The sequence below is a fragment of the Aspergillus karnatakaensis genome (assembly GCF_047715665.1).
Source record: "Aspergillus karnatakaensis strain CBS 102800 unplaced genomic scaffold BJY04scaffold_4, whole genome shotgun sequence".
Classification (NCBI taxonomy): domain Eukaryota; kingdom Fungi; phylum Ascomycota; class Eurotiomycetes; order Eurotiales; family Aspergillaceae; genus Aspergillus; species Aspergillus karnatakaensis.
In genome coordinates, this window is record NW_027395716.1 from 671,542 (window position 1) to 685,642 (window position 14,101).

Consider the following 14,101-nt stretch of genomic DNA (forward strand, 5'->3'; position numbering starts at 1 on the left):
CGACTCGGACTCGGACTCGAACCGAGACATCGGACTCGATGACGCTTACTAGCCGGATCGGATGTCACCGTACCTACTACCTACCTACAAACACTGAAATGAACATATCTACATTACATTACAACCTTATCCATTATGCTATGCTATGTAGACTATGGTAGGGTAGCTTGATTAATTGATCAATCGAATAATAAATTAATCGATCGATCGATCGAGAAAATAGGTAAACTGTTCTGATCCTGATTTTATCGTGACATTACTTGGATGCTACGCTACTGTGCACTTCTATTGCGTCCATTTTTCTGAGGTGACATGGTGAGTTTTTATGGTGTACGTCATAGATATATGAGCGAGTACGGGGAGTTAGACTACCTAGGTATTGTTCTTGTCTGCGTATCACTGACGTTGAGATGAGGTTGGTGCTGTTCAGTGCCCTGGAGGGGTTCTGTCCTGGAAACGAGGTAGTTGGCGCAGGGATTTGAAAGTTCAGATTAACAAGGACAAATTTTTGCATTCAAGAAGCACTAGTATTAGTTCTGATAGAGTACACGATTGCAAAACATCCAACGAGCGCCAGCAGACAAGAAATGGTCCAAAATCAAGACAAATGAGATCGTTTGTTCAGACAACATGAAGTACTCTTGTAGAAGCCAAAAGATGACAAGACCACCCTGATAATAGCAACGTACTTACAGTCTCAAGCAGCAAGAGCGTTCGCCATAAATGCAGCGAGCTCCTTGGCCTTCTGGCCCCTCGTCATGGTAAAGTGGTTAGCACCCTCCAACACTGTAATCCCGCCGACATTCTGCGGTCCGACGAGGGTATCCCACTTATTAGGGCCGAGGTCTGTCCGGTTGTTGAGGAGCCATATCATCTCCTTGGGGTCTTTGCTTCCGTCGGCAGCTGGCTCAGGCCAGGGATCGGATGGCTTTGAGCAGACTCCGTCCTTAGCCCAGACTAGGTATGTCTTTGGCATCTTCTTGGCCCATTCGTTGTCATCGAACGGGAGGGGAACAGCCTTATAGGCGTCAAGAGAGTCGATGAAGGCGAGGAAGTGGGGAAGGAGCCAGGCTGGGGGCGCAACTTTGCCCTCGCCGAAAAGACCGATGGAGTTGAAGAAGCCGTAGAGGCGGCGTGGGAGTTTCTCAAGACCAATGGGGAAGGGGGAATCAAGGAGGAGTAAACGATCGACTTGCTCGCCCTCTTGGAGGATAAGGGTACGGGCGGCGTCGTAGGCGCAGATACCGCCTGCAGACCAGCCGCCGAAGTTGTATGGGCCTTTTGGCTGTCGGCGGCGGATTTCAGCCAGGTAGGGTATTGTGAGTTCGTCGAGGCCACAGTTGAGTTTCTCTGGCGTCTTCATGTATGGGCAGTTAAGTCCATACACGCAGACCTCTGGGGAGACGCCGGGGATAGTAGCGTAAGATGTTGCAGAGCCAGATCCATCAGGGAACAAGAAGAGAGTCTTTGTAGCCGTTCTCGGGTTGCCCTGCAACAAGATAGACGTTGCTGGGGGATGAGCACTGATTGATTGCGAGCTTGGTTGTTTCATTGAGGCTGCTTCTGGCAGGGCAAGGGGTCGGGGGGTTGGAATAGATGCCACCGCAGCCTTGGGCTTCAAGTCCAGCGTGGACTCAATTTGATCAAGGGTCTGATTCTCAATGAAGAACTCTCCTGGTAAATCCATATTCAGCGACTCGCGGATCCTGCCCAAGACGGTAAGAGAAAGAAGAGAATCCATTCCCATATCACTTAGATTTTCGTCTCCCTTGATCTCATCTGCTGAAACACCAATTTCGTCCGCCAGGATTGCGCGTATTTCTTTCATGGTATTATTCTCCTGCACCGGCATAATTTTCTCATTTGGTGGTGACATAGTACCCGGAGAAGCTGGGCTTGAAACCCCGGAAGAGCTGCCACCGTTGAATGAGAACTCTGATCCGGGATCGCTTGATGAACCATCACTGGAGCCAGATGGGCTCACTTGAGCCACGAAGCGCTTGAAGTCACCAATTGTCGGTTTGTCGATGAAGACTGAAGACTCAAGATCTAAGTTTAGCTCCTCACGGTACCTGCCGGTAATATTCAAAGATAGTAGCGAATCAACTCCATAGTCTGCAAAAACCAGATCATCAGTCATGTCAGCTCCTGACAAGCCGACCTCGGATGCCAGGATGCTAAGTGCCCGCACTACCACACTCGGGCCAGCAGACTTCGTCGCGAAAGATTTAGTAGCAACGGGACGGTTCGGGCGGTTGAGAGTATTTGGGGGTGGTGCGGATTGCTGAGGCTTAGACGGTACTGGTGCGCTCTGCACTTTTGAAGCCCCTGCTGGCGGCAGAACAGTGTCGAGGATTCTTCTTGACAGGGCTTGAAACTATTACAGTATTAGTAGCAATCTAGGGTAAAATCAGGCTGAAACCTACCTTCACGCCTCCATACTTGGCGATAATGTCGTCGCCATCGAATATATAGACATCACCCGCCCAGATTGAGTCCTGCCACGGCTGCATCCTCACATAAGTTCGATATGTCACATCCGGAGAGAACTTCTTCAGACATTGCATAGAATCCCACCCGTGATTGACAAACACTTGATTCTTCGAGTCTGTCCCATCGCTGGCGTTCATAATAAAGCCAGATAGATGACCGAAGCTGTCGATCCAGAATGGGTTTCGATGGAAGTTGGCCTGGGGTGCTTGGAACTTGACCAACGCAGTGGCCTCATGATGTTCACTGTCAAGGATCACTTCTCTGATCGACTGATAATTCTCATCGTAGTCGACTAGAGAACTGAAAAGCTTGTAGACCATACCCCTTCGCAAGCGATGGGCATCACCCTGGAGAGAACTCTGCTCGAGAATTTCAATGCTCCGCTTGATCAAGTAAGAGCTTCGTTTCCATTCCTGTTCAGAAGCCGCACAATCGAAGAATTTCACTTCACAGTTCGCATGGTCGATGATCTTCTTACCTTCCGCGGTGACGGAGTAAACTTGGACTGATGCGCACTTGCTTGCCCAGTTGGCCGTGGCAGAGACTCTGAATAGTTCCTTTCCGGTCTTCGCGATCAAGGGCTTGGAGACCACCACGTTGCACACGTCGAGACCCGAGCCCTTGAACTCGGGCTTGTATTTCTCGATAAGAAATTCTGCCAGGGTCTGAGCAATGTCTGCATAGAGAGACTAGGTTATGTCAGTACTTGGAACTCAAACTAGCTAGAGAGATTTCTTACCGATGGACAAAGGGCTGCGCCATTGACCTTGTGGCCTTGAATGACGCGGTTCAGATCGGGGTCGGCTATATCATTTTGCACAACCACTGTTGCTGTCGTTCCATCGCCACGGGTCTCGATAATCTTCTGGGCAGAAGTAGTCAAAAAGGTGGACTGAGTAGGAGTGTCCATCGTAGGCACAGGGGCACCCTTGGTGAGGCAGAAGTTGTTTCTGTAGGGAATCCAGTAATTCTTCAAATCCCACTTGTACGAGGGCAAAGGAAGCACCTGATGACTAGTGATAAAGTCTTGGTGGTATTGCTTCCAGTTGACATCAATTCCCGACAGATGGAGCGTAGAAAGGCTGTTCGAGAGAACTTTCCATGTGTCCTCTTCCCGACGAAGAGATGCAACAGTGGTTGCTTGGGGCCCAAGTGTAGACTTTACCATACCGGAACAGATAGTGTGAGGCCCAACCTCAAGCCAAAGAGTCTGATCGCTGCTGACTTTCGCATTCCTCAGCGCCTCAAATGCACTCAAGAAGTTTACCGCTTCTCGACAGTGGCGCACCAAGTACTTCGCATCAAGAAGGTTGGAGTTGGCTTCGGTGATAACTTCACCAAGGAGAGCTGAAACAAAAGGCACCGACGGCTTGCTGAAGGTAATACCCTGGAGGGTCTCTTCCAGGTCTCTCAAAATGGGGTCAACTTGAGCGGAATGGAATGCATAAGGCACGGTCAATATGGTCGATTTCAAGCCTTGTTTTGAGCAACCTTGATTCAGCTCATCAATGGCAGACTTCGGTCCGCTAATGACAGTTTCTGAAGGCGAATTGATGCAGGCAACATCATAGATACCATCTTGCATAAGTTGCTTGACATCAACCAGAGGAGCTTTGATGGCCAGCATAGCATGTGTTCCAGCCTGGCATTGCCCCGTGAGGAGCTGAGCTCGGCGCCCACATGCATAGATTGTATCACTGGCGGAGAGAATACCGGCAGCGTTGAGAGCAGCATAATCCCCTAGGCTATGGCCCAGGACGAAGGAGGGCCTCACTCCCAGGGATGACCAGAATTCTGTCAAGGCCATTTGAACGCAGGTAGTTCCAAGCTGGACAACAACAGGGCTAAGTTCGCTCAGAGGTACGGTACCACTGACCAATGGTAAGATAGATGGAAGGTCCTGGCTTTGGCAGATGCAATCGAGATGTTGGATCAGTGAACGGAAGAGTGAGCAGCTTTCATAGAGTTGCATCCCCATCCCCGCATATTGAGCCCCTTGACCCGTGAAGAGGAATCCGACAGCAGGGGCCTTTGCAGGCACGGCAATGACATCTTTGCGAGAACTTGCGCTTAGAGATTCGCGCAGCTCCTGTAGGGTGGTTCCCATAGCAGCAATCCGGAAAGGATGGTGGATGCGGCGTGCGGTGGTTGTGTACGCTAGGCTCGGAAGGATATTGCTTTCTTTCGCTCCGAATGACTTCCCTTGCTCGTTGATGAAGTGAACAAGTGAGTCAACGTTATTTCGGAGAGCAGATTGTGACCGTGCAGATACAGTTACGACGTGAACGGACCGATTATCCAGTTCGTCACGGTCTGCAACAGGTCCATCCTCTAGCAGCAGAGCAGTATTACCACCGGCCGCGGAAAAGTTGTTTAGGAACATTCGGCGATTTCCAGGAGAGGGACGATTCCATGGGGTGGGCTTGAAAGCAATGTGAACGTTTCGTTGAGCTAGGTCAGTGGGAAAATTATGGTTGATTTTAGTTTTGATCCCACAGTGAGGCGGTATCATGTTTTCCTTCATCATCAGCAATACTTTGAGAAGCGAAGTCACGCCCGAAGCTGATTCACCATGACCAATATTCGACTTAGCAGAGCCAAGGTGAAGTGATTGTCCTGGACCACGTCTGTGATCCGGAGCAAACACGTCTAGCACTGATTGCATTTCCACCGCGTCGCCAGCTTGGGTTCCGGTTCCATGCATCTCAACATAGCTAACGCTCTTGGGATCGACATTAGCGTCATTAAGCAGCTTCTTGAAAATGAAGGCTTGAGCGCCAACATGAGGCCGGGTGATCGAGACAGCCTCGGCCGAATGATTCGTGTATGCGCCATTTATAATACCCAGAATTGGGTCGTTGTCTGCTTGCGCGTCCTCGAGTCGCTTGAGGACAACTGTACCAACTCCGTCTGCTCTGCAATACCCATCGGCACCATCGTCAAATGTGTTGCAATTCCCCGTTCTGGACAGAAAATGCCCGCGGTCGAGACCGGCGTGGTTGTCTGGGTTGGTCAGTATGTTCACGCCTCCAGTAATAGCGGTGTCACAGTCATTCCTCCAGATTGCATTGCAAGCCAAATGAATGGCAGCGAGACTAGAGGAGCATGCTGTGTCAACACTAACACTAGGGCCGCTGAACTTGAAGTAATAGTTGATCCGGCCGGGTGTGAAAGCACGGTTACCACCGGGGATGAAGTAGGTATCAATGTCTTGACCGCTGTTGATCTCACGATAATCATCACTTGTCATTCCGTAAAAGATCCCAACCCTGTCTCGCTGAGTTGAGGGAGTACTATCTGGGACGAAACCCGCTCCTTCCAGGGCCTCGTAGGCAGTAAGAAGCGCAAGGCGCTGAGCAGGATCTGCCTGAAGTGCTTCGCGGGGCGACATGTTGAAGAAACGGGGGTCAAATAAACCGGGTTGTCTAATCCAGCATCCATACGGTACTTTGCTGGTGTTCCTAGCCGCACCTGTGAGGTCCACATGCGCATCGGCGTCCCATCGGTCTTCAGGAACTTTGCGGTGGACATCGAGGCCTTGGTACAAAAGGTTCCAAAAATCCTGGGGACTGTCTGCTTCGGGGAATCGCCCAGACATCCCGATGATGGCAATTTTGGAATGCTCAGTTCGCCCAGTTTGGTTAAAGCCGTTCGTCTCGGATGCAACATCGTTGATAGCAGCGTCAATCTCTAGATTTGAGAAGTCGGCCTTTTTAAGCACGTTGAATAGGCTTTGTGTAGCGGTGGTGGAAATTGGAAACACCTTTATGCCTGCGGCATCGTCGATAGCTTTGAGTACCTCAGTGCACGAATCTGTCATCTTATCCCAGCACATCTGACGAAGAAGGATCTCCTCAATAGCGACTCTGAGAGTGTCCTTCAAGCTTTTGACCGCCATAGGCTTTCCGGTGGCGCTTGATAGAATGGGGATACAAGGTTCGTAGTTGCATATGATATCCATGTTGCATTGCTCGAGGATCCTTTCGACGTCTCGATCATCGTACAAATGAGAAGCATGGTACGGGCCATGGATAGGTACCCGAACCGCCTTGTGCTGCTTGTCAAGAGTGGTTTCGCAGAAGCTGTCGAGGACGAGGGGTGGACCACTAATAGTCAGTGTGTTCGCGCAGACTGCACTTATGTAAGGGCGAGATAGGGGAGGAACAGCCTATTTCTGGTCAGTATTACCTCGAGCGAGGGGTGAGTAGTTTAACTCACGTTACTGTCACTAAACCTATCAATCAATTCCTGCCCTTGTGTCTCGTTAATCCCAGAGACCAAAGTAGACCAGCTAAGCGGTGCCACATGACCCTGTTCAACAAGTTCCCGGACTCGGAGGACACAGAGGCCGAGACGAAGTGCCACAGTGACCACTTCAACAGCTGGTGTAAGAAGCTCGCCGATGTTCCGAGCAGAACTGACTGCGGCGCAGCTGAGCAAACCAGTGCATAGTCCAACAATGTGGCTCTTTGAGCTTGAAGGGTACGCATGGCCAAGATCCCCATTATAGCTGCAGATTGTCAGGCTTTAGTAGAGACATATCACCCAGGATGTGATTAACGTACTTGATAAAGCATCCCAGCTGGTAAATGCATGTTAAAGCGCTCTCTATTGCAGGGTTTCCTGGGGATTCACAATGCCTTGCCAATAGATCGCCAATGCTTGTAAAGCGTGGAAATAGGCTTCGCTCAGATGGCGGAAGGTTAGCAACTGCATGGCGCAGTGCGTGATAGCTCTTTTGGAAAAAAGCCGAAACTATTGTGTGATTCTTTGCCTGTAGCAGACGACGAAGACCGACCTCGAAATCACCAGTCTGATCTCCGAAGAGATAGACGTGAAACCAGTCCTTCATGGCGGGAAGAACAAGGGTCGAGCTCTGCTCGTCAGACAATCAATTCAGAGCCAGTCCAGAATCACCGTACATCGGGTCCTAATAAGAGGCATGCTTTCCAAACCGCCGATTCCTGTTTGCCCCTTGGAAGTGGGCCGCTTGCCCTGGTCACAGCTGCTCTTGAGCCAACTATACACATCACAGGCAGGACTGATCAACACTACGCACGAGGTAGCATCGACGGGAAATCCTGTTTAGGCCGCTTGGATACAACCGTCACGGCGTTGTGGGCCCCCGGCCAAACCTTGTCTATGGCAGCTCCTCGAAAAGATACATCTAGATCGGAAGAACCCTGAAAACTAGGCAGTGGGTTCCTCCACCCTACCCACACTTGCTGCAGAGATGAGCAGCGGTGCTGAGCTCATCCTGCTGAGAGGCGGTTCCTGGGACCGGCCCAGAGTCGATGGGTCATAATATGCCTAAATAAAGAAGGAAATTGGATGCATATTTGGCTAATTGCAGCTGTCAGTAAGACAACGGCTACAGACAGCTTGTTGACTGAGTCTCTCAAAGATTTGGAAGAATAAAGTTGGCAGTGGAGTGGAATCCAACTTGGCAGAGGAAGGTGCTTTCCGCATCCGGATATCCAGATGCGTCACGTGTCCACTCTTCTTCACACTCAACCTTCTCAGATCGCGATTTCCATTTGCTCATCGGAGAATCAGGTAATACGTTGGAACTGTGTCTAATCTGGACCATTCTTCAATTCCTGATCATGGATAAGAGCAGTACTCGGACCAGCGGAGGCTGTGCAGGACTTCGAGGCCCTGATGATATAGGGTTACATTACTGATCTCACAATTCAATACTTCAAGAGAAGAAGACGTCATTAGAACTGGAGTGCAGACTGCCTTGTCTCATCTCGTGTCCAGCCTAGCCATTTGAAGGAAATGCAGGGCCAAGTCATTGGTGGCTTGGTGGCTTGGTGGCTTCCACTAACGAACAGGGCGCCAGAGACGTAATGTAAAGGCTACCAGAGAGTTCTAGGATTCAAGGCTCTTCGGCGGTGTATATACCGTGAGCATATGCTAATTATATTATCAGTATGCCTCTATTGCCATCGAGGGAGCGATGTACCGAGATGGCTAAAGTAGACTCACATGGTAAATGACGCCTCCGCCCGCTCACGGTCTAGCCATAACCATCTTCACGTGTAGATGTCATCTTCCCGTCGGTAATTTCTCTACGTAATTGGGCTGTGAGAGAACAACATGCTGACAATGGCCTGCCTTGGAAGCTCTTGGCCGTATGTTACTATCCATCGGAGATGATTTCCGTGTGAAGTTAACTGGCTTTGGTGTCATGCCGTATCCGGCATCTAGAGGCAGCATGGCCACTCGGACCGAGATTTTTAAAGTTCCCGTGTCCTTGCATTTGTCGCGTGCAGACTCTAGAGCAAATTGCAAGGAATCAACCAGTCGGATTCTGGTACACCGAATAACACACGGGCTTGGTAGAGCTCGGCATTCCGGAGAGGCCTGTTTAGTTTCGTCCAAGCCTGCAGTTAGCTAGCTCCTTTGAACAGGGCCAAGCCGGTCGACAGGAAGACATCATAGTGAGCAGGTTGAGTAAGCCACGTAAGAGTGAATTCCTTCCTTCCTGTCGTTGTCATGCTGCTTGTTCCGTTTGGTATGCAGCACTGCCAAGATGGGCTGTCGATCAGCACTCTGGACTGCGAGCACCGCGTATTGAATATCAACCATCAATTGTGACTCAAACTACTTTGTGTGATAGAAGAGAGAAGAAGATGGAGAGCAACACCTGCATTAAGTGTAGCGAGCGACCTCTGGAGATCATGATGCTACATGCTCGTGGCAGTGGCTGCGGGAGAAGACCGTTGACGTGGGTGGGCTCTGGAATGCGGCCTCAAATATGAGCTCCCTGGCAGTCCTGATCAGCTTGAAATGATGATGTCGTTATATTCAACAGAGCGATGCGGAGCCTACTAGGCACGGGAGCTTGGGCGGGATCGATGGAAGAACCATGGATCTGGCGCTAGTCAGTAGCTTAGTAGCAGCTGCTCGTCAAGGGCTGTGAAAATCACAGCCTCCTTTAAACGAAGGCACCAAGACTCATAGTACTCGCCAAGTGACAGTTCTGGATAGAATTGGTGGGCTAAAGATAAAGAGCCAACAATTGCAGCAAAGCTGGGGATGAGCGACACAAAGAAGGGGAGGGGAGGGCGCAAACTTCAAAGTGGAAGTGGAGGAGAATAAGCTTATCGATAAGAGCTGTAGGGGCGCTAGACCCAAAGGGGGCACCACGTAAACACGGGCCACCAGCCAACCAACCACCACCAAAACAACCTTCGGGCGTCACCGTCTTGTTGCTGCTGCTGCTCCATCTTTCAGCTCCTCCCTTCCTGTTCCCTCCTCTCCTCTCCTCCTCCTCCCCCCCCTCCCCTTTCTCTCGCGATTACTCTTCTTCCTGTCTTTGTGAAACCGACAATACCTCTGTGGAGGGCTTTGCTTCGCGTCATCTCCGCCGCCCTCGCCCATTCCGAGCTCTCGTCCTGCCTCCGCTCCGCTTGTGTTCCGTACCATGGTGGTATGCTTTGGGCGAGCTCTACTCCCCCGGACTTGATCCCTTCCCTCAATTGCGTCGCTTCCTATGACAGTTTGTTTAGCTCGAGCGACGCCTTGCCAACCTAATTGAGCGGTTCCTGATCACGACTAGTGCACAGAGCTTCCTAGGCGCTTATTATTGCCCGGTCTGTTGTCACAAGATGGCTCCGCCTGCTCCAAAACTTCCGACCCGGTTTCCCTGCTGGTGCCGGGCCGTATACTCATGGGGAGGGGAAACAAAGCGCGACCTGGGTTTTGTGGAGGGCGATCTGATCGAATGTCTGAATGCGGGGGACGGTCAATGGTGGATGGGACGGCTGCGACGAGATCGCCGCATGGTGGGATTGTTCCCCTCCAACTTTGTCCAATTGCTTGAAGAGGACTTCGTCCCTGTAACTCGGTCAATTAGTCCTATGGCCCCAGCAGCTGTGTCTCCCATAACAAACCCCACTTCGGCGCCGAAGAAGCAGAAGACAGTCTTTAGAAAGCCGTTTCAGGCGCATCGGGAAGCTCTTGCACCCACTGGGCAGGGCTCATCCTCCAATGTCTCTATTGGGAGTACAATCCCCCAGACACCCCCGCGAGATGGCAGTCTCTCTCGAAAGAGCAAACCATCGCGCACTCCGACTACGGCGGTCAAACAACCGAGTTCCCTGTCTCGGCCACTGTCGATATCTCGGCCACCATCTCGGGGAGCATCACCACGTTTATCCCAAGAGCCAACCCCTCCGCGTCGCCTTGAACCCGGGCGCTCGCGCTCTCGGCCGCCTTCCCGTGCAATCTCCCCTCGACCACAACTTCCGGAGATTGCTCACCATTCACCTCTATCACCGTCGGTGCCTGTGCACAACAACCACATGCAACTGTCGCAGATCCCGCATCCGACCTCTCGAGAGATTTCCCCTTTGCAACTTACGGAACGTGAAGACTCTCCACCCCCTCCACCACCCCCTCCGCACAGAGTCGCAGTGCGCCGTGAACCTTCTCCAGCTGTGGCTGTGCCACAGCAATTGGACATGAATGATCGCTACGTTGTCTTTGCGAGAACACCTTCTCCGGCTGCTCATTCAGACGTCAATGGGCAGACACCCTCGCCACTACGGGATGCGATGGAGGATGTGATGACCTCTTTGGAGGATATGGGTATGTCTCGAGGCTCACACTCGCCATCGCCGCAACCAGAGGTCAACACCCCATGGTCACCCGATGCCTACAACTCATATCGAGAGGATCCCCATCCTCGGCAGACAACTAACCGGCCTCTAACGTCTATGGGCTTTGAGGAAGAAAAGGACTATTACAATGACAACACTATGCATAGGAACAGTGTCTACACACATGATCCCTTTGTCGAAGGACCGCCGCAGATCAATAACTACGTTCAACGTATGGAGAGCCGACTTCGTCAAATGCAGGAGCAAGGCCGCCGAGCTTCTGAGGATGTCCTGCCCTCGGAAGACGACGAGCCTCCGCCACCGCCACCACCAAGGCATGCGTCGAATCACACACGGCACAATTCTATCCCTTCACGCTACCCATCGTTGAGGAGTCGAAGATCAGGGCACGATCTTCGGGGTGACATGTTAAACCGAACATCGACTAATAAAACAACGGCCACGAATTCATCAAGTGGAGTGCAGAGCACGGCCACTGCCCACAGCCTCATGAGTGGAGTTTCTGCAGGGGGCTTCAGCGCGACCAGTGCTGGAAGCTATGCAAGACGAGGTCTTGGAGCAAATGATAGGCCAAACTCATCACTAGATGTTGTGCGTGCGAGAGGATTTAGCGACCTCACGCGGATGACACGTCCAGAATCACCTATGAGTGGAATATCTTATCATTCCAGTCACAACACGTCCCGCCAGGGCGCTTCCTCCGCCATCCCATGGTCAAGCTCAACCTCGGCAACCACGCCGGAGGAATCTACAAGCGTGTTTGGTGGGCTGTCAACCCCCAAGGCAAAGAAGCAGGGCTTCTTCAAGAAAATACTTGAGTCCGCGAAAACCGGCGCGGCAAACGCTAGGAGCAGCATCGCCGTGGGGCAGAGTGGAGGCCCCTACTCTCCTACAAAGGGAAGAGCAATTTCTCCGATTCGCTCCTCACATTCGCACAGAGATACCGCAGCCCGTGAGATGGGATTCGGTAGCAGTGCCGTCGATTGGGTGCAAGTTCGGCGGGATGTGAATCGTGCCAGCTCCCCGAGTCGCAATGAAAGGGTTGAAAGAGCGGAGCGGTGCCAGATGATGGATCACCCAGTGATCTACGCGGTGGAAGAGCTTTACGAAACCGCCGAAGGGGAAGAAAGCATTGACGGTCTACCAATCAGTGAGCCTACTGACTTTGGCAATGTCAATCTCACTCTAGTCGACAAAAGCGCACGTTTTGTTAATAGCCTTCCTCCGATGACCAACCCAATGAGCCTTGCCCAAGGCTATGTCTGTCGTCCATACAAAAGTGATGTGCAGAGACTCCGTGCAATCTTCACATGGGTGAGCGAGAAGATCGCTTGGGATGAGCCAATTGAGGATGGTGAAATTGACTTGAGACGCGTTTTACAGACCAAGAGAGGCTGCGCCCAGGAGGTGGCCTATCTGGTCAAAGAAATGTGCGCTGCGGTGGGTATACATTCTGAGGTCATTGAAGGATTCCTCAAAAGTCCAGGCGAGATGTTCGATCTTGATAGCCTCTCGCGGCCGAACCACTGGTGGAACTCGGTACTTGCTGATGGTGAATGGCGCTTTATGGACTGCTCGCTTGCAAGCCCAACGAATCCCCGGAGGAATCAGTTCGTAACCACTAATGCGACAACAGCCGAGTCTTGGTATTTCCTTGTCCGGCCCCTCGAGCTTTGCTACACTCATGTGCCCGTTGAGCCAGAATGTCAGCATATCTGTCCTCCAATCTCTCCAGATGTCCTTCTTGCCCTCCCTACAGCTAGCCCCTCATATTTCAAGTTGGGCATGCAGTTCCCGGACTATGACACCAGTGTTTTCCGCATCGAAGGCTTGGAGGTCCTCCAGATCCGCATTCTCGTCCCTCCAGATGTGGAATGCGCCGCGGAAGTCGAAGCGCCTGGATTTGCTCGCGACGCTGATGGAGATTTCTTCGAGAGTGGCGAAATCGTACGAAAGCGTGCTCTTGTTCAGCCAGACTGGGTCAATGGCCTCAAACGCATCACTGTCAAGGCTGTCCTGCCCGGTGACGAAGGACAAGGCATGGTCAAGATCTATGCCGGGCAAAAGGGACTGATGCACTCTAACAAAGACATACCTCATCCACTTGCATTCGCTCTCCCGATCATCCACGCAGGTGAAAATCCTCCTTATGAGTTCGTTCTGCGCCATCCGACTCCTCATGCTCAACGCCACGACTTGTACATTATCCAACCCCAGTGCTCTAAACTAGCGGTCAACAACACATTCGTCTTCGCCGTCCGCCAGCACCCATCCTCGGCCTCTCCTCCGCCAGTTAGTACTGAAAACAGCTTTAGCGGGCGTGTTTCTCCCTCCGTTTTCTCCCGACCTGCAAGTGCACTCAGCATGGTTTCAAGCTCTGCGGGCGGGTCGACTGTCTCAACGGTCTCTAACGAGTTCTCTGCTTCCACCTCGGCCATCTCTTCTACACGGTCCGGTTCTGGGCGAGAGAAGCCCGCAAAGCTCGCGATCCAGTCGCCTTCTGGCAAGATTTTGCGCCTCACCCGCAAGGCCGACCATATGATCAGCAGCCCGAACCTCTCCGACTCGCCCAGCGAGTGCACCGCCGACGGCAGTGTATGGGAGACAGTCATCAAGATTGGCGAGAGTGGCGTTTGGCGAGGGTTGGTCCTGGCGGACCGCGTCGCACGCTGGTGTGTATTCGCTGAATGGGAATGTTTCTAATCATTGCATTTGTCTATCTTGCATTGTCTTGCATTGGCCTCTGACCAATTTAGCATTCTATGACGGCCCAGCTCTTGCTGAAAGATTTTTGTTTTATTTCACTGCATTGTTGCATTACGGCATACATTATTGGCTCATGGTTGCATTGCATCTTGCCAGGAATATGGACATGGATTACATATGGGTTCTACACCATTTACATGACAGGAGTTGTTGGGTTTTTGTTCATCTATGATCTCTGTTGCTTGCGTCTGTTTTCTCTACCATCTCTCTTG

At 51.7% G+C, this 14,101-nt stretch overlaps 2 protein-coding genes across 2 annotated transcripts; one reads left to right on the plus strand and one right to left on the minus strand.

Annotated features, from left to right (window-relative positions):
* Nucleotides 1-325: 325 nt before the first annotated feature.
* pksP (polyketide synthase alb1) lies at nucleotides 326-7,345 on the minus strand (the record flags this gene model as incomplete). Its single annotated transcript, XM_073719053.1, has 6 exons — nucleotides 326-2,377; nucleotides 2,427-3,182; nucleotides 3,233-6,030; nucleotides 6,064-6,661; nucleotides 6,712-7,003; nucleotides 7,059-7,345. 6 exons carry the CDS (start codon nucleotides 7,343-7,345, stop codon nucleotides 698-700), a joined length of 6,411 nt encoding a protein of 2,136 aa, XP_073576082.1. The 3' UTR covers nucleotides 326-697.
* Nucleotides 7,346-10,109: 2,764 nt separating this feature from the next.
* On the plus strand, nucleotides 10,110-13,826 carry BJY04DRAFT_213801 (putative SH3 domain protein (Cyk3); the record flags this gene model as incomplete). Its single annotated transcript, XM_073715032.1, has 1 exon — nucleotides 10,110-13,826. The coding sequence occupies one exon, from the start codon at nucleotides 10,110-10,112 to the stop codon at nucleotides 13,824-13,826; it is 3,717 nt and encodes a 1,238-aa protein (XP_073576083.1).
* Nucleotides 13,827-14,101: the final 275 nt, after the last annotated feature.